General features: G+C 42.7%; 1 protein-coding gene across 3 annotated transcripts in view; it reads left to right on the top strand.

Annotated features, from left to right (window-relative positions):
- Positions 1 to 27,289, top strand: part of CARD11 (caspase recruitment domain family member 11) — a 134,432-nt gene that overhangs the window by 85,655 nt on the left and 21,488 nt on the right. For all 3 annotated transcript variants that reach the window (XM_036742281.1, XM_036742279.1, XM_036742280.1), the window contains 12 exons: positions 803 to 982; positions 4,476 to 4,628; positions 5,421 to 5,546; positions 6,129 to 6,326; positions 9,763 to 9,939; positions 11,662 to 11,713; positions 16,188 to 16,255; positions 17,692 to 17,792; positions 19,162 to 19,214; positions 21,825 to 21,957; positions 22,917 to 23,118; positions 23,643 to 23,769. In XM_036742281.1, coding sequence (XP_036598176.1) covers positions 803 to 982; positions 4,476 to 4,628; positions 5,421 to 5,546; positions 6,129 to 6,326; positions 9,763 to 9,939; positions 11,662 to 11,713; positions 16,188 to 16,255; positions 17,692 to 17,792; positions 19,162 to 19,214; positions 21,825 to 21,957; positions 22,917 to 23,118; positions 23,643 to 23,769 — 1,570 coding nt within the window. The remainder of the gene's footprint in view (positions 1 to 802; positions 983 to 4,475; positions 4,629 to 5,420; positions 5,547 to 6,128; positions 6,327 to 9,762; positions 9,940 to 11,661; positions 11,714 to 16,187; positions 16,256 to 17,691; positions 17,793 to 19,161; positions 19,215 to 21,824; positions 21,958 to 22,916; positions 23,119 to 23,642; positions 23,770 to 27,289) is intronic.

Here is a 27,289-nt window from a genome sequence, read left to right on the forward strand (position 1 = left end):
CTTAGACAATTTACTTCACCTTCATAGGCCTCAGTTTCCTCATCTGAAAAAGCAAAGAATTAGGCTAGATGATTCCTAAAGTTTCTTCCAGCTCTAGGTCTTGTGATTTTATGATCTATAACCCTGTGACCCCATGAATGAGGAATGAGAAGGGAATAGAAACTTTTTTTCTTTGAATGAAAAGCAAAGGTTTTATTATGATCCTGGCAAAGCATTCTAAAAAATGGCCACATGAACTATCCAGGTACTGTATGGGGCCTGTCCTGTGCCTAGTTATTTTTATGTTTGTCTCCCCTATTAGAGTGTGAGCTCCCCAAAGGCAAGGACCGTTTTCACTTTTCTTTCTTTCTTTTCTTTAATCACCAGTGCTTAGTACAGTGCCTACCACACAGCAAGCATTTAGTAGATGCATGTTGGCTGACTGCCTGACTGTATCTTCCTGGGGGGCAGATTGACAGAAGAGAGGTTAGAGTAGAATTCAGTTGTATGAATTGTGTGTTATAAAGAAACCTACAGAAAGCATTGGTGTCCTGTTCTCAATGTGTATTGCTCAAGAATTTGCCACCTGCCAAGGCTATTTGGACCTGTTTAACTGGAAAGGGTGAACGTACAAGGTTATTCATTAAGAGGACTCTCGTTCCCATGGAGAGAATGAAGGGGCCTGTGTGAGAAGAACCATATTAGCACAGATAGCTGGTTTGCAGGCCAGTGGTATGTGAGGGTTTGTATGTCAGTGTCTTGTGTATCACTCATGGTTTCTTGGCCACTTTGTTTTCTCCCTGGCTTCTTGGGGGTGTCCCAGATTGATCAACTGAAGCACCGCTTAAACAAGATGGAGGAGGAATGCAAGCTGGAGAGGAATCAATCGCTCAAACTTAAGAATGACATAGAGAATCGGCCCAAGAAGGAGCAGGTTCTGGAACTGGAGAGGGAGAATGAGATGCTGAAGACAAAAATCCAGGAGTTACAATCGATTATTCAGGTGAGGGCCGTTGGTGGTAATCTTCCAAGGAAAACCAGTACAAGACAATATAGAAAGCACATTAGAGAAATAAACTTGTCCTTCAGGGTTTGAACAAATTCAGATTTTATATGCATGTGTGCATGTATGCATGTATATATGTATTATATACACGTATGTGTATGTGTACATACTTACATGAATGGATATATACAATGAAAATTTACATATGTATATTATATGTGCACATATAGGATGTTCTAAAAGTCTTAAGCAGTTTTAAGCTATTAAAGCTTAATATGCGTATGTAAATAGCTATGTGAATAAATAGACAGTAGGTTTGTTTGTTATAACCACATCCAGTCCTCAGCATTGGTCACTCCAAGTCAATTTTCAAAATAAGAGGTTAATTCTGGAGCCTACAGAATGATGGGCTGAATTTCAAATGCCATGAAAATCCTTGTGAGTCCTTTGAAAGAGGGCAGGAACCGGTTTTTGTTTAGTAAAAACAAATCATGCCAAACTAACCTTACTTCCTTTGTTGAGATGCTAGATCTGAAAAATGCTCCATTTTAACAAAACATCTGACCACATGTTTCATTATGACTTCAAGGACAAAATGGGGAAATGAAAGCTATATATGCATATGGTTGAATAGGGATTGAGTTCAGCCTATGACTCTGTTGGTGAAACTCCCTCTACCACCTCCTGATGAATTTATAGGCATAGAGTATTGCCTAGTGCACCAAGATGACTTGCCCAGCGAATTATCACCCAGCCAATATGTGTCAAAGCAGCCTGTGAAACCAAGTCTTCCTGGTTTTGAAGACCACTCTGTCGCTACTACAACACACTGCCTCTCTTGATTAAGTAACCATGCCCAAAGAAGTTTTGCTTATTGCATCAGTCAACCCAAGGGGAAGTCTCTAATGCTTTGCCATTAGGCTCTTTCCATGGCCTAGTCCCATTCAACATTTTAATAACTTAGGCTAAGACATAGAATGTATCATATTTGTAGATGACACAAAGCTGAGAGGAATAACCAGTGTATCAAATGAAAGCACCTGGGTTCAAAATTATCTTGATAGGCTCAAGGCTTGATAGGCTAGGTCAAAACTAATAGTAGAATCAAAGTTTCTTGATGGTAGATACTTTCTTTTTTCTCCAGCACCCAGCCCACTGATTTGAACATAATAGGTGCTTAATAAGTGTTAGCTGATATGAATTAGATTTTAAGATGAAATTAAATAAAGGATAAATGGAGCCTTAATTTTGGCTCCAGCAATTCCTGCGAAATACAGAAGTTGGCAGGGATGGGGAGAGACAGATTATCTAACTTAATAGTAACTTATTTCAAAAAGACTTAAGGGTCTCAATATGAGTCACCAATATGATATGACTACATTAGGCTGAATTAATAGATTCATAGTGCCCAAAATACAGCACGGTGGTGTGGAAAGAGGTGAATTTGGTGTCAGGAAGATCCAGGTTCAAGTCTTGCCTCTGATACATACTATCTATTTGATCGTGGGCAAGAAAGACTGTTGTCTTCTAGGTAGTGCAGTGGATAGAGGGCTGGGCTTGGAATCAGGAAGATTCATCTTCATAAATTGAAATCCAGCCTCAGAAACTTACTAGTTGTATGACCCTGGGCAAGTCATTTAACCCTGCTTGCCTCAGTTTCCTCACCTGTAAAATGAGCTGGAGAAGGAAGTACTCCAGTATCTTTACAAAAAAAAAAAAACCCAAATGGGGTGACGACTGAAACAGCTGAACAAGAAAGACCCTATGAGTTCTTGATTTGCATTGGTGGCGAGTTTCCATACTGAGAGTTCCCCACATTGATGAAATCACAAACTCTGCACACATACACACACACATTCTCTCTGCTCAGAAAAATACAAATAATAATCCTATTGTATTCCATACTGGTCAAACCACATTTGTAATATTATTCAGTCAGTCAATAAACATTTATTAGAGGCTTTACAATGTGCCAGGCACTATGTTAAACATTGGATACACAAAAAGGGCAAACTATCCCTCCCTCAAGGAGTTCTAATGGGGGAGACAACATGTAACTAGGTACATACAGAATAAATTCAGAGTAAATAGAAGGTAATCTGATAGGGGACAGCACCAATACTTGGGAGGACCAGAAAAGGCCTCCTGTAGAAGGTGGAATTTGAGCTGAATCTTGAAAGAAGCCAGCAAAACTATTATGTTCAATTACATAACTCATTTTAAGAGAGACATTAACAAATCATACTGTGTTCTTAAAAAGGCAACTAAGGGGGCAGCTAGGTGGAGCAGTGGATAGTGCACCGGCCCTGGACCCAGGAGGACTTGAGTTCAAATCCAGTCTCAGACACTTAGTAGCTGTGTGACCCTGGGCAAGTCACTTAACCCCAACTGCATCTCCCCCCACCAAAACACTCAAAACCATAGTCTGGAGAAGAAAAGATTTGAGGGATATGTAGGACTCATATTGAGATATTGGAATACTGGTCGGGATGTGGAACAAGAATTAGTTTGATTCTATAGAGCTCCAGAGGGCAGATACAGGACTAATTAATAGTTGGTAGATTTCAACTCAAAATGAGAAGGAACTTCCTAACAGAGCTACACAAAACTGAAATGGGTGCTTCTTTTAAGCAGTGAGTTTTCCCGTCCCCGGAAATCTCTAAGCAAAGGCTAGATCAAGGATTTTTAACCTGGAGCCTGAGATTTTCTGCTTCACATTTTGATAACTGTAATTCAATATAATTGTTTTCCTTTGTATTTTATGCCTTTAAAACCATTATTCTGAGAAGGGGTCCAGATTGCTAAGGGTACCCTGTAACAAAAAACTGTTTAAGAACTCTTGGGCTTAATAATCGCTTGTCAGAGATTTTGTTGAGAGGATTCGCATTTCAGACAGGGGTTGGACTAGCTGTCTTTTAAGATCCCATGGAGCTCAAGAGTCTATGATTCTGTAACATCATCGGTGGCTACATGAGTTATAAACCAAATAAATTCATCCTCCTAAACTATCCATAACAGAAGTGGGAGAAATATGTTTTCTCCTGCTCCCTCCTCCATTCTTTTGCCCAAGATTGCCTAGCCAATGTTTTAATTTTTTCCTCCTGGCAGAAGATGAATCCTGGGTTAAAACAGGGCAGATTAATTGATATTTCAGATGTAAAGTCTGGAAGGCAGATCAGCTTTCTCATTGTTGTTGCCTACAGAATGTTTCAAGTAGCTGCATCTGCTTCTGTCAGCTCTTGATAAGAGCCTGTGCAGAACAATGGGAGTCAAGATATTCCTGAGAAGAGGTGGGTTTATTCGCCTTTCCAGGTGATAAACTTCTTAAGTGATAAGCTTCTTAAAGATCCCAGGAGACTTCTCCTCCTTCCTCACTTTCCCCATTACAAACCAGGCTGTCTTTAAGCCTGTCATTTGCTCTTGTTCTCACTTCCTTCCCGTTCCATTTCACTTACCCCACCTACAGCTTTAAAGCCTTTCTTCTTTCCAGGCTGGAAAACGCAGCCTGCCAGACTCAGACAAGGCTATTTTGGATATCCTGGAACATGACCGGAAAGAGGCTCTGGAAGATAGACAGGAGCTGGTCAACAAGATTTATAACCTGCAGGAAGAAATGCGTCAGGCAGAGGAGCTGAGAGACAAGGTGGGAACTAGAGCTGGAGGGAACCAGCCAGGGAGGGGCCCAGAGTCTCCACCCTCCTCTGGGCTTCTCCAGCTTCATTGCAGTTGGGCATATTCCCCTAACCGAGTACGATTTCCTTTGATTAGTCTGGATATCTTTTTGCATATTTGCATATTTGTTTGGTACCTGGGTGGTCCCATTTGCCAGAGGAGATGAGGATAGTTCTCTCAATCCTGTTTCCTTAGTTAAAGAGGACAGACTGCTGTAATGCCATTTTGGATCCAGAAGGCCTTAGTTAAATTCCCAGCAACCCTCTTTGGTTTTAAGCAAATCACTCTTTAGGCCTCAAGTCTTCTTGCAAAATGAATGGGTTGAAATAGATGTCCTCCAAGGTCCCTTCTAGATCTTAATTTGTAATTCTTTAATCTGGTGACATCTTATTCATCTTTCATTCTCAAAGAAGACTGAAGACATCATAATGATGATAATTTGCACATGAATTAGATTTAACAGAGGCAGAAAGGACATGTGCAGTATGTGTTGTTACTTTCTGATAGGATCTGCGCTGCACTTTACCACTCTGGGCCTCAGTTTCCTCATCTGTAAAATGAGGCAGTTCAACCAAATGTCCTATAACATCCCTTCCAGATCCAAATCTCTAAATCTCTGAATTACAACGTCCTGTTAGCACCAGTTGAGCCAAGAGCAGTGGACTCTACCACTCTTGGAGGAGGAGAAACTAGGAAACTCTCGTCAGGTATGACCTATTGATTGCTTGAAGACTTAATCGATTTCCCCATGTCCTTCTCATAGTACTTAGAAGAGAAAGAAGACCTGGAACTAAAGTGCTCAACCCTGGGGAAAGACTGTGATATGTACAAACACCGCATGAATACTGTGATGATACAACTGGAGGAAGTAGAGAAAGAACGAGACCAGGTACCTGAAGCAGTGACATTTCCAGAGAGACAAGAGTGGCTGACAACGCAGAGTTCCATTTCCATCAGGGGTTGGATGTACTGACCTCAGAATTATGTGTAATGGGACCAGAGGAGTCATCGCCCTCATTACGTAGACCATTTGTTCCCATCATGGGGTTTGGTCAGTGCAGTGTTACTAAGTGGTAATAAGTGGTAGATAATTGTAAATCTCTATCACTTATTTCTATAACTAAATTATATTTTTCTACTCGGGAGACTTTCTGAACTGACTGCCACCTGGATTTTTCAATATACTGGGTTAAGGCCCTGACAGTTCAGATTTAAGGATGGGGAAAGACGAAGTTTTTCAATTAGTAGAGAAGAGAAAGAGCTATAATTATGGCAAAGATGAGCAAAGAATGATGGTGAAGGGCATCTGGATAGCCACACCAGCTATAGTCATGGTTTCCAGCTAGAAGAATGAGGAAAAGAGGTCCTCCTAACTGGAGGTCGGGGAATATTTGGGATTTGGGATTTGGGATTCGATTTGGTTTGAACCATGTGACTGACCCAGGCAGCCACATTTCCTTTTCTGTGGTAGGCATTCCACTCTCGTGACGAAGCACAGACACAGTACTCCCAATGCTTGATTGAGAAGGACAAGTACAGAAAGCAGATCCGAGAGCTGGAGGAGAAAAATGATGAACTGAGGATTGAGATGGTCCGGAAGGAAGCCTGCGTCGTGAACCTAGAGAGCAAACTCCGGCGCCTTTCCAAAGACATCACTGGCCTTGACCAGGTAGGATGAATCCTTTGATCTTTCCTCCAGTCTGCTGTCTGGGAAGCCACAACACTGCCTTAATGGGATGCAATTAGTAGCTGGTTAGAAGAGATAGGCAGCATTGTATAGTGGAGAAAATCTAGGTCTAGAAGAATCCTGACTTAGATACTTACTTAGATGTGTGACCTTGGTGAGTCAGTTTCTTATTCTATAAAATAGAGATAATACTACTTGTCCTGCTTACCTCACTGGTGTTTTTTGAGAAAAGTGCTTTGCAAACCTTAAAATGCATAATAACAATATTAATGGCTAATGTAAAAGTCATTATCGAAACTGATCCATCATTCTCTGACAGTGGTCCTCAGATTTTTGGTCCCAACACTCTTAAAAATTATCAAGGGTCCCCCAAAGAGTTTATGCTTTAGTATTTTTTGGAAAATAGTTTTGACATGAGCAAATTCAAATGAATTGATGAACCACCTGGAAGGGTCTTGGGGACTCCCAGGGGTTCTGGAACCACATTTTGATTACTATTACTCTAAGACTTGCCTTTCCTGTAGTTAAAGACAGAGGTTCGACTCCTCCATACTAAATAATACTGTCTTTAATCTCATCTACAAAATAGAGAGATTGGCCTAGCTGACCTCCCAGTTCCCCTCCAGCTCTAAACCTGTGATCCTATCATCTTATGTTCTCTTGGTATATTTCAGCAACAGAAGAACAATTGGTAAAGTCATTAATCAGGATCCTCTTACACTGCCATCATCAAGACCAATTATTCTTTAATAATTTCACTGAAGCCATTAGTGCCTGGGTAAAGGATAATGTGTTTGTATTTCCAGGGGGTGGTCTCAATTGGACAGTTTATTTCACAGCAAGGACCCAGGCTTTCAGCAACCAACATCTATAAGAAAGGCAGAATGGTCTTACTTAAGGAAACAAGTGATTGCTTTTCTTAAGACCAGTATAAACAAAACCCAGATTCATTAATTTGCTAATTTTTCTTCCCTGCAGCGTTAGCTTGTTTGGTCCTTAACTGTTAACATACACAGAAGGACAACACTGCTGTATTTTCTAAACCTTTAATCATCTTGACTCTCTTCTGAAGCTTTTCCAAGATTTCCAGGTCCCTCTTTAGTTGGGGAGCCCAAAACTGAGCACAAGACATAGGAAAAATCTGACTACCACTGACTATAACAGAAGGGCCTTTAGAGTCTCATGCTCCACTTAGGTCACCCAGTCTTCTGCTTGCCGCTTTTAAAATAGTGTGCAGTTCTTACTGTGTGACCCTAGGCAAGCCACTTACCTTCTGTACATATATACACAGCAAGGCTTCAATGAATTCGAATAATGAATTCCAGGAAGTGGCCCCATGTGTTTATATTTATACTCTTCTTTTTGATTTATATTTTTTTGGAGGGGAGAAGGCAGGGCAATTGAAGTTAAGCAACTTGCCCAAGGTCACACAACTAGTTAGTGTGTCAAGCGTCTGAGGATGGATTTGAACTCAGGTCCTCCTGACTCCAGGGCCAGTGCTCTATTCACTGTGCCACCTAGCTGCCCCTATATTTACACTCTTCAAAGTTACAATGTGCAAAATAGGGTGATTGACCTTACTATAGATATATAGATTATATCTCAATCTATATACATATACAGAGTATCCCAAAAGTCTTGGTCCCAATTAGTGTAAATAATAAATCCATGAAGAGGTCACGTGTATTCAGATTTGGACTTTTTGAAGTTATAATGTGCAAAATAAGGTAATTGACCTAGCTGCATATATAGATGTACAAATTATATCTAGATATACACACAGACACACAAAGTATCCCAAAAGTCTTAGGTCCCAATTAGTGCAAATAATGAATCCCATGAAATGATCACATTTTCAAATTTTCACTCTTTGAATTATGTAAAATATGGTGATTGGTTCTAGCCAAATCGAAATATGCAGGACAGATTCAAGTAACGGCACCATTTCATAGAACTCATTATTCTTGGTAATTGGGACCTAGCTCTATGTGAATAGATAGATAGATAGATAGATAGATAGATAGATAGATAGATAGATGTGCATGTATATGCATATATAAAGGATGCCCAAAAGTTTTGGTGCAGTTTTATAAGCTTATTAAAGCTCAGAAAATTATTAATTAAATTTTTTAAAAATTTAGCCTATTAAAACTTCAAACTGCACCAAAACTTTTAGAGCACTGTGCATGTATGCGTGTATGTGTGTGACACACATACATGTGCCAACTGTTCTGCAACTTGCAGTCTTAGAAAGTTGCCTGGAGGATTGAGAAGTTAAGTGACTGGCCCAGGGTCACGCAGTCGGTGTGTGTCAAAGATGGGACTATGTGTCAGTTCTTACTGACTCAAAGGTCATCTTTCTCTACACTAATCCCAACTTCCTCTGAGCATAGAAGACACTTAATAAATGTTTGGTTGAATGGAATGGAAGGCATTGGGCACATTGGACCGCTCTAGATTTAGATTCAGAGAAACTTCGTTCAAATCCCAACACAGTCACTTCACTGGCTGTGTGACTTTGGGCAACTCCCTTAACCTCTTTGACCCTACTTCCTCATCTGTAAAATGAAGCAGGTCAGATTAGACGGCCCCAAAGATCTCTTCCAATTCTAAATCTATGATTCTATCAATTATGCAAAAGAATAGTGGGAAATGATTTGCAGAAGTAGGCAGGAATCAGATGATAAAGAGCCTTAAATCAAAGGCAGAGAAGTATGGGCTTTCTCTTTTATAGGTAGTAGGGAGCCACTGAAGATTCGTGAGCAGGCGTGTTACATGTGACTCAGGCAAAGTAGTGTTTTAAGATGATCAGTCTTTCCTCAGTGTTGAGGATGATTGAGGGGGCTAGAAGGAAGAGAGATTGGGGAATGAGAAACCAATTATCAGGCTGTTATAATAGTCTAGATGTGAAGCACAGAAGACCTTAGATGGGTCTTGAGGTTGACACAAGTGGTGAGGGCCTGTGCTATGATGGTGATGCAGGAATGTAAATTTGCAGGCATATGAGAAAGATGTGGTGAGGGAAGGCTCGATTGAACTTGATGGCAGACCGGATGTGAAGAGAAGAGAAGAAAGAGTGAAAGATAACTCCAAGATGTGATAATAATAATTATGGTGATAGCAACAGCAGTAAGATGTATATAGCTCCTACTAGGTGCTAGGCACAACGCTAAGACAAATATTAGCTCATTTGATCCTCGTAACAACCCTGGGAGGTAGGTGCTAGTATTATCCACCTTTTACAGATGAGGAAACTGAGGCAAACAGAGGTTAAGGGATTTGCCTGCAGTCACACGGCTAGGATGTGTTAGAGACTAGTTGCTAGTACCGGTGATGACATGCCATCCATGCCTCTCACTTGTGACCTGTTTCTCAGGTACCTTTACCTACCTACCCTAAATTTATATCCCTGTTTCAGAGTCTTCCCCGGAATCTTCCAGTAACTATTATCTCTCAGACCTTTGGAGATTCCAGCTCTAAAGCCAATGGTCAGGAGGCAGATGATTCATCAACTTCTGAGGATTCACCAGAGGACAGCAAATATTTCCTGCCCTATCACCCCCCAAAGCGGAGAATGAACTTGAAGGGCATTCAGGTATTTCTTTATGGGAAAACTGGGGATCTGGGCACCAATGTTCTGAACTACTTGGTTCTCCTGACTGAATGAAAGGGAAGGAATCAGGGGTAGCTAATGTGACCCTCAGAGATGTAAACATTCCCCTTGAGGAGTCTCACTTCTTTTTGAGGGGTGAGGGGAGAGGGGGGAAAGATGAGGTGGAGACAAGGATTCAGCAGTTGCAATGTGGCGGATCTCAATTCAGCTTTATGAATGGAAGTCCAAAACCTACCAGCTTGCTTGTATGCCTGTTGGTTTGTTTGTACTAATCCGTCTTCCTTCATGATTGTAAAATAATAACAAAATAAAATGTTTCCACTCACCAAAGATCAATGCTTATTTACCCCAGGCAAATTGTTAATGAGAAGGTTGGCTTTGGGGGCTCCAGTGGCTATTGACACAGTCACATAAGCTTTAGCGGAGCAAGTTGGTGCAGGGAGGGGAACTGAGACTGCCCTTTATTATTAATGTTTCCCAAGTACTTAGTATCAATCAATGAACCATCACTTATTGAGGAGCCAATATGATCTTATTATCCTCCTCATTAGAATTGTTTCCTTTTGTGTCTACAGAATTTCATTCTTGACAAATTCCTATCCCTCCTGGACTGAGTTCCCCTGCAGAATTTCATTCCATAGGATCCTACCTATCCAGCCTCTGAACCCTTTGAAATCTGCTTTCCCCAAATCTAGAGTGCATACCCAGATTCCCTCTCTTTCTCTATCACAAAGTCTAGGAGGCAGGGGTCACATTCCTGCCCCTCCTAGGTTCCCACCATTTCTATGTGATAATTAGTTCCTCCTTATTAGTGAGAATCAGATACAGTACCACTGGCAGAAATAAGGAGATCAGGTGTAAGGGTCCCAATTAGGGGTGAGGTTATGCCTAGCTTTCTGCTTTGGTCCAGGAGAAAATAAAAAATGAAGTCAAAAGACTTTTAATCACATTCACATTGCCCTGCTCCCAATTTAGGGCTTGTTAATTGAATGACTGACTGTCTCATGATCAACTGACATGGTCTAGAAGAAGAAATCTGTGCCAATCAGGGCACGAAAATATGTAATCCTCATCCCATTTTTGCTGGGCCATCTGGGTCCATGTCTCAAAAGCATGAGCCAAGTCAGAGTTCCAACCAGGGAACAGCCTCCTGGCCTGTGTGCAGCCAGAGGTCATCTCATAGAAATGCCTGAGTGCTTTGTTCTTTCTCACATCTTAGAATCATCCCTCCTCTTCCCCCAGCCCAACATTTCCCTGTGCCATGTACCTTACTCTACTCTTCTCGCCCTCTATTCGGAGACATCTGAATCTTGTCTGTTCCCACTCCACCTCTCTGGGATCTTGTAGCATCTTCTGCCCAGAGCCACATTGTGTTTCCAGCCTTTATGTGACGGATGGGGTGGGGTGGGGAGCAGAGCAGTCTTGTTTGTATTAGCAGCTGCCTAATCTGAGCCCAAGGGAACCTACTCTAGTCTTGTCACTCCTACCGCAGGAGTTGAGTATCCTGGAATGCTCCATGATTCAAGGGACTCTCCTCTGCCTCTTGTCTGATGGGAGTAGCCAAGGCTGCATTTTGACAAAGCATAGAATGGCAACGTTGACTTTTTTCTTTCTTTCTCAGTGCCTGTGACATGTGTCTAGAGTCCTGTTTGATTCTTATCCCGTCCCTTTTTTTTACTTTCCCATCCCTCCCTTCTCTTTCAGCTGCAGAGAGCTAAATCCCCCGTCAGCATGAAGCGGGCATCAGATTTTCAAGGTTAGTGAGAAAACCCAGATCCCTCTTGACTGTCTGTCAATCTGTCTCTTGCAGTCCATCTGTTTCTCCGGATACAGTAATCAATCCGGCAGGGTAAACCCAGGACAAGGCTTGAAAGCCCCCATGTTGGGAGGGGGGAGCAGGTTTCAGACAATAATTAATGATAATTGTCATCTGAAGTGGGCAGGAGTCCTGACTGATCAAACGTAACATCTGTGGCTCGAACTACACTCCTCCTCTGCCTCCTGGTCGTTCTGTCTGGGGCCCTTAACTACTCCTGCTGAACTTTGCATTTTTGCTAATGGGTTACAATTTGGAAGGATGCTTGACCTTCCCCCTAAAACTTTTCAACCAAGGAAAATCCCCAGGGATGTGAGACTCCAGCGAATAATGACTGTAGAGATCTGTAAACACCTGGCTCTCTGAGACACAAAGAGCCCTCTTAAAATTCCTCAATTCGTTTTTTTCTTGTGGCAACCCTGCAAGAGAGGGAAAGACTGAGTATAGTAATTTACACTTTACAGGTGAAGGGAACTGAGGCAAAGGAACGCAGAGGGAATTAGGGGAATAAGAACTGGGAGTGGGATCTAAGGAAAGTTGGCACCCCAATCCGGTTGTCATAGGATCACGAAAGAATGGAAGCACAAATTTAAACCTTGGAGAGGCCTCAGAGGCAGTCTAGCCCAATCCTCTCATTTTTTTTACAGATAGGGTTCAGAGGGGTTAATTGACTCATCTAAAGGCACAGAAAGGTAGTGACAGAGGCAGAATTTGAATCCAGATCTTCTGAATCTAGAGCCAATGCTCTTTTCTAGTCTTTTAATTAAACTGGATAACAGCCACTCTTGATGCAGGGATGCCTCAGAGTGACTTGAGAATCCCTTGATTTGGTCCCTACAACTGCCAGGACCTCTTACCAGATGCCAACATCTAAGCTTTAGAGTTCAGAGCCAGTCATTCTAGAATGAATAGAATGGCAGCTAAGTGGCATAGTGGATAGAGCACCAAGCCTGGAGTCAGGAAGAGTTGAGTACAAATCCAACCCCAGACATGTACGAGCTGTGTGACCCTGGCCAAGTCACTTCACCCTGCTTACCTCAGTTTCCTCATCTGTAAAATGAGCTGGAGAAGAAAATGGCAAACCACTCCAGTATCTTTGCCAAGAAAACCCCAAATGGGGTCACGAAGTGTCAGACACAACTGCAAAAGGACTGAACAACAACAACATTCTAGAATTTACCGTTCTAGACTCCAATTCCTTCTTGGAAATGTGAAGAGGATTCTGGCCAAAGCTGTCTGCCTGTCCCCCCTTCCATATACGCAGAGCACCCTCTCCTCAGTGGTGATTTATCAATAGCTGGAGCCATGGTACAGTGCAAAGAGTGCTGGATTTCGAGCCATAAGCACAAGTTTAAATCCTCAACCCACCATTTACTACTTGTACAACCTTGGGCTTTCCCTTTCCGGAGCTCTGCTTCCCCAAGTGTAAAGTGAAGGGTTGGACAAGATGGCCTGTGAAGTCCTTTCTAGTTCTAAAGCTGGAATCCTGTGAATCTGAATGCTTCCAGCCCTAGCTCTACCATACTCCTAACTCTACTCTGTGCTGTCACCCCCACCCCCACCCCTCAGTGCAACACTTTGGGGGGTGAAGGGAATGTTAAAGAATTCTAGGCCACACTCTCTTGTCTCCTAGACTTATCATTGCCAGGGCCATCTTTACCCAAAGGTGGAGTAGGTGGCTGCCCACGGAAAGCAGGAAGCTCACACATACACACATAGTTCTCTCTCTCTCTGTCTCTGTCTCTGTCTCTGTCTCTCTCAACTTCTCTCTGTCTCTGTCTCTCTGTCTCTGTCTCTGTCTCTCTCTGTCTCTCTGTCTCTCACTCTCTCTCTCTCTCTCTCTCTCTCTCTTTCTCTCTCTCTCTCTCAACTTTCCACGCAGTGTTACATACCTGAAATTTCTCCATTAGAGATTCTTTATGTTAGGCATTACCCTCTCTAGGTGCAATTTTTAAAATCATACAACAACAATAAAATGACAATATAATAAAAGTAATTTTTTAAAAAGGAATTTTTAAGTCACTCTGAACCAGTTTATCAGATACTTTCTTCTTAGATTGATGGGTCTGGAAGGAGTCATCATCGTCATTGTTTTGGTCGTTTCCAACTCTTCGTGACCCCATTCAGAGTTTTCTTGGCAGAGATATTGAGCAGTTTGCCATTTCCTTCTCTAGGTCATTTTACAGATGAGGAAACTGAGGCCAACAGGATTAAGTGACTTGCCCAGGGTAGTAAGTTTCTGAGGCCAGATATGAACTCAGGAAGATGAGTCTTCCTGACTCCGGGCCCAGTACTCTAACCACTGTACCTCCACAGAGAGGAATCATATTGATTAACAAGTCCAATTCCGTTTTACAGAGGAAACTGACATTCAGAGATACGAAAGAGGGGCAACTAGGTGGCGCAGCAAGCAGAGCACCGGCCCTGGAGTTAGGAGGACCTGAGCTCAAATCCAGCCTCAAGATACTTAACACACTTACTAGCTATGTGACCTTGGGCAAGTCACTTAACCCCAACTGCCTCGCCCTCCCCCTCCAAAAACCAACAACAACAACAACAGAGATATTAAAGAATTTGCTGACAGTCGCACAAATGTGGGGTCTCTGGGTAGTGGTGATACATTGAGTGCCTACAAGATAAAGTAGGGTCACTGAGGAAAAGAATAAGGCATAGAGGAGGTAAGAATTGAATAAAGATAATAAATAATAATCATTGAAATATTTTACTTTTTGACTGTCCAGAGAACTAGGGTGGAATTTAAAATTTTTTAATTTTGTTAAACCTAGAAACATCAAATTAGTATTCCAGAAAGATCCTGAAATTTTATATCAGGGAAGATAATGGTACTCTAATCAAAATTGAGGATGATTTAAGAATAACAGCACATTTGACTTTTGAAAACTAAAGAGGTGAAGTTTTTTTAATATCGTATGATAACTTTACAAAGTGTTTTCACATGACAGCCTTTAGCTACCTTAAAATTTTGTCCAGAGACAACTTAAGGCTTTAGGTTTGGTCCCCTATGCCATCTCTCCTTTTAAGGGGACAAAGTTCATTTGGCTTTCACTTTGAGAAGAAATGCTGGCACATCCCTACTATTCAGAACGCTGAGCAACAGAGACCCCTAGCTAATGACCCCTATTTCCATCCATGGGGGCGGATGGGAGTAAGAAGGCCATGTCTGAAGGATGTTTTTCCCTGATCTGTTATTGGTCCCCTGGACAGTGAGAAGAAAGGAAGTGAAAATGTTAAGGTGGAGAATGTACTTTATCCACCAACACGAAGTCCCCGGGGTCATGAAGTGCTGAAATTTAGGAAAGTTTAGAGCCAAATTTGATTCAATTCAATAAGCGGTTATTGGGCATCTCCTATGTACAATGTTGTACGCTGTGGGAGGGCTCTGTGGTAGGTACTGGGCTAACAAAGACCAAAATGAGACAATCCTGGCCCTCAAGGATCTTACAGTCTATTGAGGCATACTACATGGTGTACTCAGATAAGTAAATACAAGGCATATAAATAAAAATAAAGTAATGTGATCTTATGGAAAAGGAATGTTGAAAACTATATATAATTGGAAAAAAATAAAATTCTATTAAAAGTAAAACAATATTATAGAGGCAGTATGACAGAGTTGATAGAGCTGGCCTGGGAGTCAGGTAGACCTGGGTTCTAGTCCCACTCCTGATATGTGCTAACCATGTGACCCTGGGCAGTCACTTATTATCTTACTCTCTAAGCTGCAGAGAAGGTGCTGACCTTCATTAGTAGAAGAAGGCCCTCACTGGGAGGTCTCTACAAACAATAAAATCACAGGTTTTGTTTAAAAACGGGTGGAGGGTATAGAAAGCGATGACAACTGGGGTGGAAGAGATTAGGGAAGGCTTCGTATAGGTAAGATGTGGAATCTGAGCTGAGCTTTGAAGAAAGTTAGGGAACCCAAGAAATGGAGCTGAGGAAGGAATGTGTTCCAGGCAGGAGACACAGTCTATGGTAAGGTATGGAAGCGAGAGATAGAAAGTCACGTACAGGGAAGAGCAAGTGGCCAATGTGACTTAGAACACAGAGTGGTAAAGGGGAGTAACGGGAAATAAGTCTGGAAGGTAGACTGAAGCCAAACTGTGAAGGGTTTTAAACGTCAAACATGAGAGTTTGTATTGCCTCTAGTCAATAGGGAGCCATTAATGCTTCTTGAGCAAGTGAGTTAAATGGTCAAATTAAAATATCTAGATGCACTGATCTCTCTCTCTCTCTCTCTGTGTCTCTCTCTCTCTGTCTCTGTCTTTCTCTCTCTGTGTCTCCGTCTCTGTCTCTCTCTCTCTCTGTGTCTCCGTCTCTGTCTCTCTCTCTCTCTCTCTCTCTCTCTCTCTCTCTCTCTCTCTCTCTCTCTTCTCTCCCCCACCGCCCCATAAAGAAAATGGAATGGATGCCAGCAGCAACTCCTCCAATCCTCTTTCCATTGACAATTCTCTCAACAAACTGGTAAGATGCTCCTCTCACTTCCTTTACCTTGTAGCCATCTGGAACCCTCTCCCCAGCTCCAATCGGTAACTAAGTTGTGTTCCCTCACAGAGTATTGCCTCCTGCTTCCTAGTCATGCATAGGCATGTTCTTGGAGCCATGCTATTCACCTTTCCAGGTCTTATGTTTATTTAAAGATATTTCAACACAACCTTAAGACACATTTACACCTCCCTGCCTCCTCCTCTCCCAATTTAACACACAGTAAGTGGAGGAGAAGATGGGTCTCCCAGGGGCTGTAATGAGTCCTACATACCTTTGAAAACCTGGGATCTTCTGTATCTTCTCAGCCCCTGGCAATTTTGGCAGGATTGGAGAGGCAGGGTGGTAAGGCTGTTAGGTGGAAATCCAAGTATATCAAAGCAAATCTTCCCCCTCCTTCCCTCCCTCATTGTGGGCTGTTGCCCAGGCAGTTCTAACTATGAACCAAGCTGCCCTGCCCCCAATACTCAGACTCCACAAGGAATAACAACTCCTGGAAACTGGAAACCCTGCCCCTGAAAGGGGCAGACCCCATAGGACATGGGTTCTTAACCTTTTTTGTGGGTTGTGGACTCCTTTGGAAGACTGATGAAACCTATGGCCCCTTCTCAGAAAAATATTTTTGGGTCAATAACATAAAATACCTGGGATTGCAAAGGAAATCAGTTATATTGATTTATAATTGTAATATTTTTTAAATTCAGAAACCCTAGATTAAGAATTCCTGCCCTAGGAAGCCTGTCAGATTGGCATTCAAAACAAGCCCCTGGGGGAGGATGGCAGGGATGTGTGTAATGAAGGATTCCTGCCTGACTGTTGCGTAGAATAGAATATCTCCAAGGCAGTTCCTGAAATACAAGACTCATGTGCTGTGGTGCATCCTGGCTGGTGGCCCCCTCAACATGGGCCTGACCTCAGCATCTGTGTGGGCCTGCTAAGCCTCAGGCAGCCAACTGCAAGCAGCAATTGGTGTCTTCATGCAATGTGCCTCTGTCCCTGGAACACACAGTGAAGGTCCTGGGCACGGTGAGCAAAGAAAGCTCTCCAGTCTCTGAAGGGAAAAATGTGGCATCCTGCTCTTTGGCAAACATGCCTATACCACCCCTCCTCCACTCCCTGCCCCACTTATTCACGCAGATGTGTAAGCAGATGTACACTAATCTCAGTGGTCATGAACTAAGCCTGTTCCATTTCTCTAGCCAGGATTTGGAGGGAAAGGCAGTGTCATGGCTGTCCTCAAAAACTTTTCTGAGTCAAAAAGGATATAGATTTGGCTAAGGATGTAGACCCAAGTTAAAGACGTATTAAATTGTGTGTGTGTGTGTGTGTGTGTGTGTGTGTGGATATACACACATACACACATGTATAGATATATGTGTATGTATAATACGTCTATATATTTGTGTGTTTTAAAGCTGCCCCTTAGAAATCGCAACAGTATCATGTCTATCACTGCGGAACCTCCAGGAAATGATTCCATTGTCAGAAGATGTAAAGAAGACACGCCTCATCGTAGGTAAGTGACTAGGAAAGGAAGATGAGTCCCTTGGGGGGAAAAAAACCATCTTGCTGCTCAGTGTCAATTCAGACTACTTCCATAGAGGAACCACAATCCGTAAGCTTTCCTCCAAGGAGTGGGTGGGGGTAGTCACTGGAAGGTATAGGTCGTGCTTGTACAAATCTCTACATCAGAATGAAAATAGAATAATGTTGGCAAGAATACAGATGTTCAGAAACATCTGGATATTTGGAAACCTGTGTGGGTAGCGATTGACTGGTACTTGACTTTCTGGTGGGGCCCCTCACCACCTCTCCCTCCCCACCTAGATTGGGCATTCAGAAGAATAGTTGGGCATCCCATTTCCTCTTTTGAGAAGATGGGTCATCCGTTGAAAGGAATTGTTGGCTTGGGCAATAGGAGAACTAAAGAGTTACTCCATAGTCCCTTCTGGAGAATGACTTGGGAAGAAGATAAAATTTCTGTGTTAACTTTATCTACAATGCCAGTGACTTAACTTGAAATTCCACACGAACTCCCTTAGCAATCCTGCAGCGTCTCCTTTCCCTGGTGCAGGAAGCAGGCCAGATAACATGGGATTGGGGAGTCGTTTGAGTCTTCTTTTTTGGGTAGCCACGTGCTGCTGTTGTTATTCTTACACACTGATCTGCTGTCAGTGTCCCTGGATGCCCCATTTGAAAGGACCACAAATGGAAAATGGAGGATGTTTTTGGGAACGCCAGAATAGTATAAAGCATCACTGTCTTCCATTTGTTCTGCCGATCAGAGCACTCAAGCTATTTTCAACCCATCATGGAATAAAAGTCCATTGAAGTACAAATGGATATTACTCAATTAGTCTCTCAAAGAAGTCAGAATCAGAGTGGAAATATCAGGCTGAAGCCATCAGAGACCTATGCTTGCCTACCATCCCCATTTCTTCAGCTTATGCCATTAATGCTACCTGTACTCCTTCCCCCACCCCACCATTCACCCCTAAGTTTTCACACTTTGTTGCCTCTTACATGTCTATACCTCAGCCTCCAGAGCTACTTTCCATTCAAAGATGCCTTCCTAATGACACATTCCCTTCCAATGAATAGCTTAGGGATTGATGAGGGTGTTTATTTTGCTTCCCAATCTTGTTCTTGCTGTCCCCATGTCATTCTCCCCATTCATTTTCTGCCTGTCATCTCTTGGTTCTGTCATGAAGGGCCCCCTCATCAATACCTATTAGAATGCTGAACATCTCTTACTATCTTTTTCTCTTTCCTCTTTCTCCTTCTCCTTACTACTCCTCCCACATATACAAACATGTGTACTCTCAAGCACTGTCACACACATAGATCCTCTGCTACCACCAACATCTCTTCCTTTTGTCTTACAGTATAGTTGAAGAAGATACTGACAGTTTTGGATTTGATGCCTTAGATCTAGATGGTAAGTGAATGGTTAACCGAAGGCCTCCTGCAAGGTAGAGGTGGACACCTCTGTTTACTCCAACCAGTCAGTGGTGCAAGAATGAAGGAGCTGCGTGGGGTGACACATGCCTGTAATCTCTGCTACCAGGGAGGCTGAGGCTGCTGGATCTCTTGAGCTAAGTCAATTAGATGTCTGCACTAAGTCTGGAGTCTATATGATGAACCCCTAGAGAGCAAAGGACCACTGAGTTACCTAGGAAAGGGTGAACCATCCCAGGTCAGAGACAGCAGACCAAAGCCTCTGTGCCATTCTAGACTGTGAATAGACACTAAACTTCTAGCCTGGGCAAGATAATGAGAACTAGCTTCTAAAAAAAGAAGGAGGAGGGAGAAAAAGAGGAGGAAGGGAAAGGGGTTTTAATGATAGAGAAAACATTAAAGTTGTACTTCCTTACCCTAAGATATAAGAAGGGAAGTCACTGGGGTAAGGCCTAACTCTGGAGGCTTCTGTAGATTTAGAAGTTTGTTTTTTTTACAGTGAGGCAGTAAGAAAGAGGGAAGAGGAAGAGACAGACAGGCAGAGACAGAGACAAAAAGGAGGAAGAGGAAGAGGAGAAGGAGGAGAAGAGGAGAAGAAGGTGAGAAAGGAAGAAGAAAAGGAGGAGGAAAGAGACAGAAAAAATAGGGAGAGGGAAAAGGGCAGCATGGTTTACTATTTTAAAACATAAGAGCACAGGACTCCTAGATCAATCGGTGGAAAAACAGGTTATACCTTTGAAAAAAAGAAAAAAAGAAGGGAGGAAGGAAGGAAGGAAGGAAGGAAGGAAGGAAGGAAGGAAGGAAAGAAGAAAAAAGGAAGGAAGTAAGAAAAGAAGGAAGGAAAGAAGGAAAGAAATAAGTAAGTAAAGAAGGAAGGAAGGAAAGAAGGAAGGAAGGAAAGAAGGAAGGAAGGAAGGAAGGAAGGAAGGAAGGAAGGAAGGAAGGAAGGAAGGAAAGAAGGAAGGAAGGGAAGGAAAGGAGGGAGGGAGGAAGGAAAGAAGGAAGGAAGGAAGGGAGGAAGGAAGAGTTTTATTACATAACAAAAATGCCAATTTCAGAAAGTAGGGTACGGGAAGGAAAGAGACTGAAAGGTGATCCTATGGGGAGAGGGTGAAGAGAATGTTATTGTCACAACCTGCTTAGCTAGGTGCTGTGGCTGAGGAAAAGCCAAAAGGTCTTATGAAGAGGGGTCCTAGGCATCAAGGCTACGAAGAAGGCATCACTCTCGAACAACAGGTCTTCTGACCTGTAGTAAACCTAGCAATGCAGAAAACTCTCCAGATTCCTGGATTTCAGATTCACGATTTTAAATATTCATTATTTGCCCTCTCGACCCACCTGAGGTTGAGCTGCCTTCCCCACCCCAGCACTACTTCTCATTTGCAACAGCCCACAGAGACCTGTGGATTAAAAGGCACTATGGAATCCTCTGTGATTAGAAACAGTCATAAGCTGAAAAATACTTCAGAAAAGCAATATCCCCTAACAAAGGCTGTATAATTAGAAGAATTGAAAAAGAGTTGGGAAATAAAAGGGAGAACTTTGGAGAGAAATGTGCCACTGTCTAAATCATTTTGAGTTGGGAATAAATAGCCCTTTGCAAATAAATCTTTATTATTAATGCTTTGAAGCATTTGTAGATTTCTCAGTTCTATGGATCTCTGGACTGTGCCCTTTCTGAATGGGGAAGGTATCCTATACCCCAGATATCACATGCTGTCAAACAGTGTGGAAAAAAATAGTTTTGTGATGTTGAGAGGCAGTGTGATCCAGTGGAAATGGAACTGTGTTTGGAGACAGAGGACCTGGGTTCAAATCCTGGCTTTGCTACCTATTACCTGTGTGACACTGGTCAAGTCACCTCACCTCGATGGGCCTCATTTTTCTCTTCTACAAAATGAGGTTGGACTAGATGACTTCTAAATCTGTGATCCTATCATTCAGATTCTCCACCTTCATAGCCACCCCTTTCCCAGCTTTCCCTTGGGAAATTAGCATTGGCTTGATGGAAGCTGCCCTGTATGAGGGGGTAGCTGTACAGTAGAAGGTAAGAGCAAAATTTCCTTCAACATAACAAATTCAGGAACCATTGAAAAACTGATCATAGAAGGTCTCATTAACTTTAATTGAGACACCTGAACTTCTGGAGTTCTTGAGAAACAAACATTGTGCCACAATGATTCCTGATGTCAGAGGACCATATCAATCACTCTATTAGAATGGACACAGATGCCTCTGAGGGTTATCTTCTCTGAATCGAGGTATGAGGCCAAATGTGATCCAGCTGCACTCTCCCTCCTGCCTTCTTTATCCAGAGGTGACATCTCCCTCCCAGTGGCATCAGCCCCTCCAAAGGGAATAAGGATATCTGGCTATGGGGCTATTTGTGGTTCTGGGGTTGTGTTTTGGCTAAAAAAGAAGCATTGACAATGGAATATCTCTGGTGTCTGACAAGATTGACATGGGTGGATTGGTTTTGCCACCTCCATACATAATCACTTAACTTTGTGTATCTCTCTTTCCCTAACTGGTCACTGCTACTATCAGCTACTTCACTAGCCCAGTCAAGATTATTTTTCCCCTTTTTCAGACGACAGCCATGACCGCTACTCCTTTGGACCCCCCTCCATCCACTCCTCTTCCTCTTCCCACCAGTCTGAGAGCCTGGATGCTTTTGACCTTGAGCAAGTCAACATCATGTTTAGGAAGTTTTCTCTGGAAAGGTACTACAGTGGGAAATGGGAGAGTAAAGGGTGAAGATGGGGGTAGTGGGGAAGGGAGGTAGCTGGTTTTATGAAGATAAATCTTACCCAGGGAGTCTGAGAGGTGAACCAACTTGTGACAGCTGCATGTCACCCTGGGCTCCTGAATTATCCTGAAGCCATAGAACTTTAAAATCATTTAGTAGTAAGTGAGCTTAGAGTTTATCTAGTCCAACTCCTCCCATTCTATAGATGAGGAAATTGAGGTCCATGGAAATTGAGTGACTTTCTCTAGTTTGCTCAGCTAGTTAGTAACGGACTCTGAGCTAGAATGGTGTGGGCCAGTGGAGAAAAAAAAAGCTGGATTTGAAGTCAAGGGATTTGAACCCTGTCACCTATGTGATTATGGGAAAATCCCTTCATTTATCTTGGCCTCAGTTTCCTTATCTATAAAATGAGTGGTTTGACCTATATGACCTCTAAGGTGCCTCTCAGTTGTATATATCTATGATCCTATGAGCTCAGGTTTCCCAACTCTCAGCCCAGTGCTTTCCCCAGTATATCTCAAAGTCCCCAAGAAGTCCTACTTGGCAAAGTCACCAACCGTTCCAGTTGAAGTCCTGTGGCTTACAGAATCATGGCTAAGAAAAGGGCAGAATCTGGTTGAACAAGACTGACTCTAGTGACCTCATGTTTCAGTCCTGACAGTGTCTGGATTTGGTTCTTTCTAGTCATGGGCAATCAGTTCCATTTCCTGCCTGTGCTTTTGATTAAGCACTTAGTTGAAAGCCTTCTCCCATAACTTAAACAACTAAAACCAGTTTTTCTCCATCCATACTCCAGCTCCTGATAAATACAGGAAGCTGGTGCATGCAGGTTCTGTCTCCCCTTGGCTTTTCCTGAGTATAAGCTCTCTATTTTTAGCCCTGTGCATCTGAAAACAGGCCCATCTAAGCAGCTTCTTGATTTCCTGGCCCTAGACCTTTCCGTCCCTCTGTCACATCTGTTGGTCACATCAAGACCACATGTCATCCGGTGCAGCACACAACCCTGAACGGAGATAACCTCATCACTGAAATCACCCTGCTGGGGGGAAATGATCGAGGCAGCTTCATTCACTCTGTCAAGCCAGGATCCCTGGCGGAAAAAGAAGGCCTCCGGGAGGGACACCAGCTGCTACTGGTGAGGCTTTAAAAAAAAAAAAAAAGAAAGTTCTCATTACTTTCCCCTCCATTTCTTCTCTGTATTTATGCCACTGACACAATGCAAGGTCCCCTGACAATCTGTTCCTGTGTTCTGTTATGGAATGCCTAAATGGAAAGAGAAAAAAATGTGAAAGGACAGATCCTCTTCTCTGGCCCCTTTTGTTCCCCCCTCCCCCCTACCAGAATACCATCTGTGGGAGGGGATGAGAGTTATGAAAGGTCACACCCCCTCTTCCCCCATCCCCATCTAGTATTCTTGATTGCATTTCTAGAAGAGAACCCTACCCCTGCACATATGCATGCACATGCTCAGAGAGGCGGGTGATAAGAAAGTTTAACAAGCATGATTTAAGTAGGAAGCTTTATTCCCTCCCAGCAGCACCAGGCAAGTTGTTTGTTCAGAAAAAGATGCTTTTATTTCATATGTGGAATAATCCTACTCACGAGGCTTGGCCAGCCCATGGAGCCCACAGTGAGGAACAGTGTTTCTTTGATATCTAGCTGGAGGGCTGCATCAAAGGCGAGAAGCAGAGCGTTCCCTTGGATACTTGCACAAAGGAGGAAGCACACTGGACAATTCAGAGATGTAATGGCCCCATCACACTGCACTATAAATTCAACCATGAAGGTAAGGCCTGAGTAAATCCCATTCAGCACCACGGCCAACGCTCCAGTGGAGCCCCATTCATTTCTCACCAATCTTCTCATGCGAATGTTGGAGAGGGCACTGGATTTAGAGTCAGGAAGCTTGGGTTTGAATTTGGGCTCTGATTCTTCCTGGCTGTAGAACCCTGGGCAAGCTACCAGACTTCCTGGAGTCTCACCTGTCAAATGCGGACAATAACAGCGATTCACGTTTAGCTTTACAGAGTGCTTTTCTCCAGGAGGGAGGGATTGGAGTTGTGTTTGGGGAGGGGACTGAATGTGGTTTTCATTGGTGTAGGTAACTCCCATAAGGAAAACCCCTCTACTAAGCACTGGTCAGGGAAACAACCTACTCTTTTTCACAAAGGACATCTCTCTTCCTCTCTCCATGCCATTGCATGGGCATTTTGTTCCCTCTGACTATAATTTCCATTATCTTCATCTCTGCCTCTTAAAAGCCCTGGTTTTCTATGCACATCAACTCAAACACAGTCTTCTACATGAGGCTTTTGCTACTCCCCTCAGCTGCTTGTGTCTCCCTGTACCACAGTTGTTTGGGGGGTGGAGGTCAAAAGATCTGTCATTTCCAAGGTGTAGGGAACTTCAGTTGAAGAAACTTCCCCTACCAATGAAGATCAGCACCCATTTTTTAATTTACAGCTTTAGAGACTATAGTGCTTGGGGGCACTAAGAGGCTTAATGATTTGTCTAAGATCACCCAACCAATGCGTGTCCAAGGGACCTGAAGCCAGTTCTTCCTAATTCCTGGCCAAGTTTCCATTCATTATGCCAAGTGGACTCTCAAATCAAACCAACAAGCATTTACTAAACTCCTACTATATCCTAGGCACCATGCTAAGTGCTGGGGATAGAAAGAAAGGTGAATACAGTCTCTACCCTCAAACAGTTCACAATTTAATGGAGGAGAAAACATGCAAACAGCTATATAAATGAGAGCTATACAGGAGATATAAATGTATATATAGATGATATAGATATAAATACAAAGAGATATACATACACATAATTAGTATCAGTTTTATTACTTCCATTTTACAGATGAAGAAATAAACTGAGAAAGGTTAAATAACTTACCCAAGGTTACACAGCTAGTAAAGATCAGAGCCAGAATTCAAACCCGGGTATCTCTTGATTTCAGATTCAGTATTCTTTCCATTATGTGAGACTACTTGTACTGCCTCCCTCACAGCACCTTTGTGAGGAAAGTACTCATTAATACCCAAGCGCTCTAGACATTAAAGTTTTTTCCATATTGTTTTGTTGTTGAATTCCTTCAGTACTATTTATTTTCTCTTAAGCCAGTGGTTCTTTATCTTTTTTTGGTGTCGCTGACCCCTTTGACAATCTGGTGAAACCAGAGCCCTTTCTCAGGTGAATGTTTTAAAATGCATAAAATAAAATGCATAGGGATAAGAAGGAAGGCTAGTGAAAATAAAGATGCCTTTTTTTCCCACCCAAGTTCATGGACCCCTTGAAATCTTTCCACAGACCCCTACTCTAGATCATTCTTCATAATGACAAGTTATGTGTTCACACTGTCATTTTCCCCCTCCCTGAGCTGGCCTCCATCTTACAGACCAGCCAGGTCTCTGAGTGATTATGATCAGACGGAAGGCAGGACACTGAACTTGCTATTTTGCACCCCACCTGGCCACAGATGGAGAACATTTCCCACAGGTATGCAAGCATGGGTTAGAAACCGGGTTAGAAGAGAACTGGCAGACAGAGCAAGCATGACAGCTAAACACCAAATGGTGCATATGGCTTCTTGCAAAATGGAGTTTTTGTTTTCTTGCGTGCACGACTAAGGTTCTCCTGGATCTAAAGCAATCACTTGGCTGCAGCAACCAATTCTTGGTCCAGGGCTGGGCCCTGCCTGGGGAGGCTAGGCTGTCATCAGATTAAAACTCACAGACCTTTTGCTCTTTGGTTCTTCAAGCATCTCTGTAACAAGCATTCCCCTTTCCCTTTGCCTCCAGCGGCTATTTAATAGTATTACCCGTATCTTGCCTAAGTCGCCTAGCTATTGTGCGCTGGGCTTTGTTTTACATTTCCAACGTCTGATTTACCATTCTCACCTCTGAATTTTCCTGGATGGTTATCTCTGCAGCTGGATCTTATTTTTAACTACTAGGGCTCATGAATGTTTAAACGGAGCATAAATAGCCAGCTTCTCTCCAGACAGTCTCTCCGCCAGCAAAAGCATCCTCCCAGCAGTGTCCTGTCAGTGCAGAAAATAATCATAATAATGCTCTGCACCTAAACACAGGTCAGATTTCACAGCAGACATTTGGTAGGGAGTAGTTTTCTCACTCCATGGCCTGGCATTCACTCTAACATAAAAATCATAAGAGGTGCTGACTGTATACCAGCTCTCCAGAAGGTTTCCCCCGTGAAAATAAAAGTCCCCTATAACAGAGAGTTCTTGTTGGATCATAGATTAAGAGTTAAGTGAGACCATAGAGGTCACCTAGTCCATCTCTGTCATTTTACCCAAGAGGAAACTGAGACCTAGGGAGATAAAGGGACCCCACCAGCAGCCCCTGGATTCCAACCAAGTACCCTGACTCCAAGTCTAGCCCTTTCTGCTGCACTGTGATGCCTTTATCACTTGTCCAGCCTCACCCTTGCAAATTACAAAGTCTATGGTTGGCCCCTGTTATTTTTTTTCTTTTAAATTAATTAATTAATTTTTAATTCTCAACATTCAGTTCCACAAGCTTTTGAATTTCAAATTTTCTCCCCCTCCCTCCCCAAGATGGCATGCAATCTGATATAGGCTCTACATATACATTCACATTAAATATATTTTCACATTAGTCATGTTGCAAATAAGAATTATAACCTATGGAATAAACCTCGAGAAAAAAGAAACAAAACTGGCCCCTGTTATTAACCCCTCATCTGGTTCCCTTGACATAGTAGCTAGGTTGTTGAACTTGGCATCAGGAAGATCTGGGTTCCAATACTGCTCAGGCCCTTACTAGCTGTGAATAATCAAGTCACTTTATCTCTCTGAGCCTCAGTTTCCTCATGTATACAAAGAGGATGATAATAATACCTACTTCGTAGGTTTATGGTGAGAATAAGAGAGCTTAAGTATATAAAGTACTTTGCTAGCATTAAAGTGCTGTATAAACGCTAGTTATTGTAATGTTTATCTGGTGGGGTTGAGGAAGATTTGGAGGAGAATCAGGAATCGAGCTCAAGGAAGGAAATCTTGGTACTAAGCTAGAGGGGGCGGGAGAACGAGTTCTCTATAACCTAATGGTGAGCCTAGGGCCATTCATTCCAAACCAGTGGGAGGCCTCATTCAACCTGACTCTCACTTTTATTCCACTTAAGCATTCAGATAGTTAATCTTGAATGACTCATAACTGCTCTGTCTTTTCACGGTGCTATACAATTCTCCCTTTGATCATTGGTCCATGCTTCGGACAAGGTCAGTTATCTAGAAAACAGATTCTCTGCCTGTCTTTCTG

This window comes from Trichosurus vulpecula, chromosome 1 (assembly GCF_011100635.1).
Source record: "Trichosurus vulpecula isolate mTriVul1 chromosome 1, mTriVul1.pri, whole genome shotgun sequence".
In the NCBI taxonomy this organism is placed as follows: Eukaryota; Metazoa; Chordata; class Mammalia; order Diprotodontia; family Phalangeridae; genus Trichosurus; species Trichosurus vulpecula.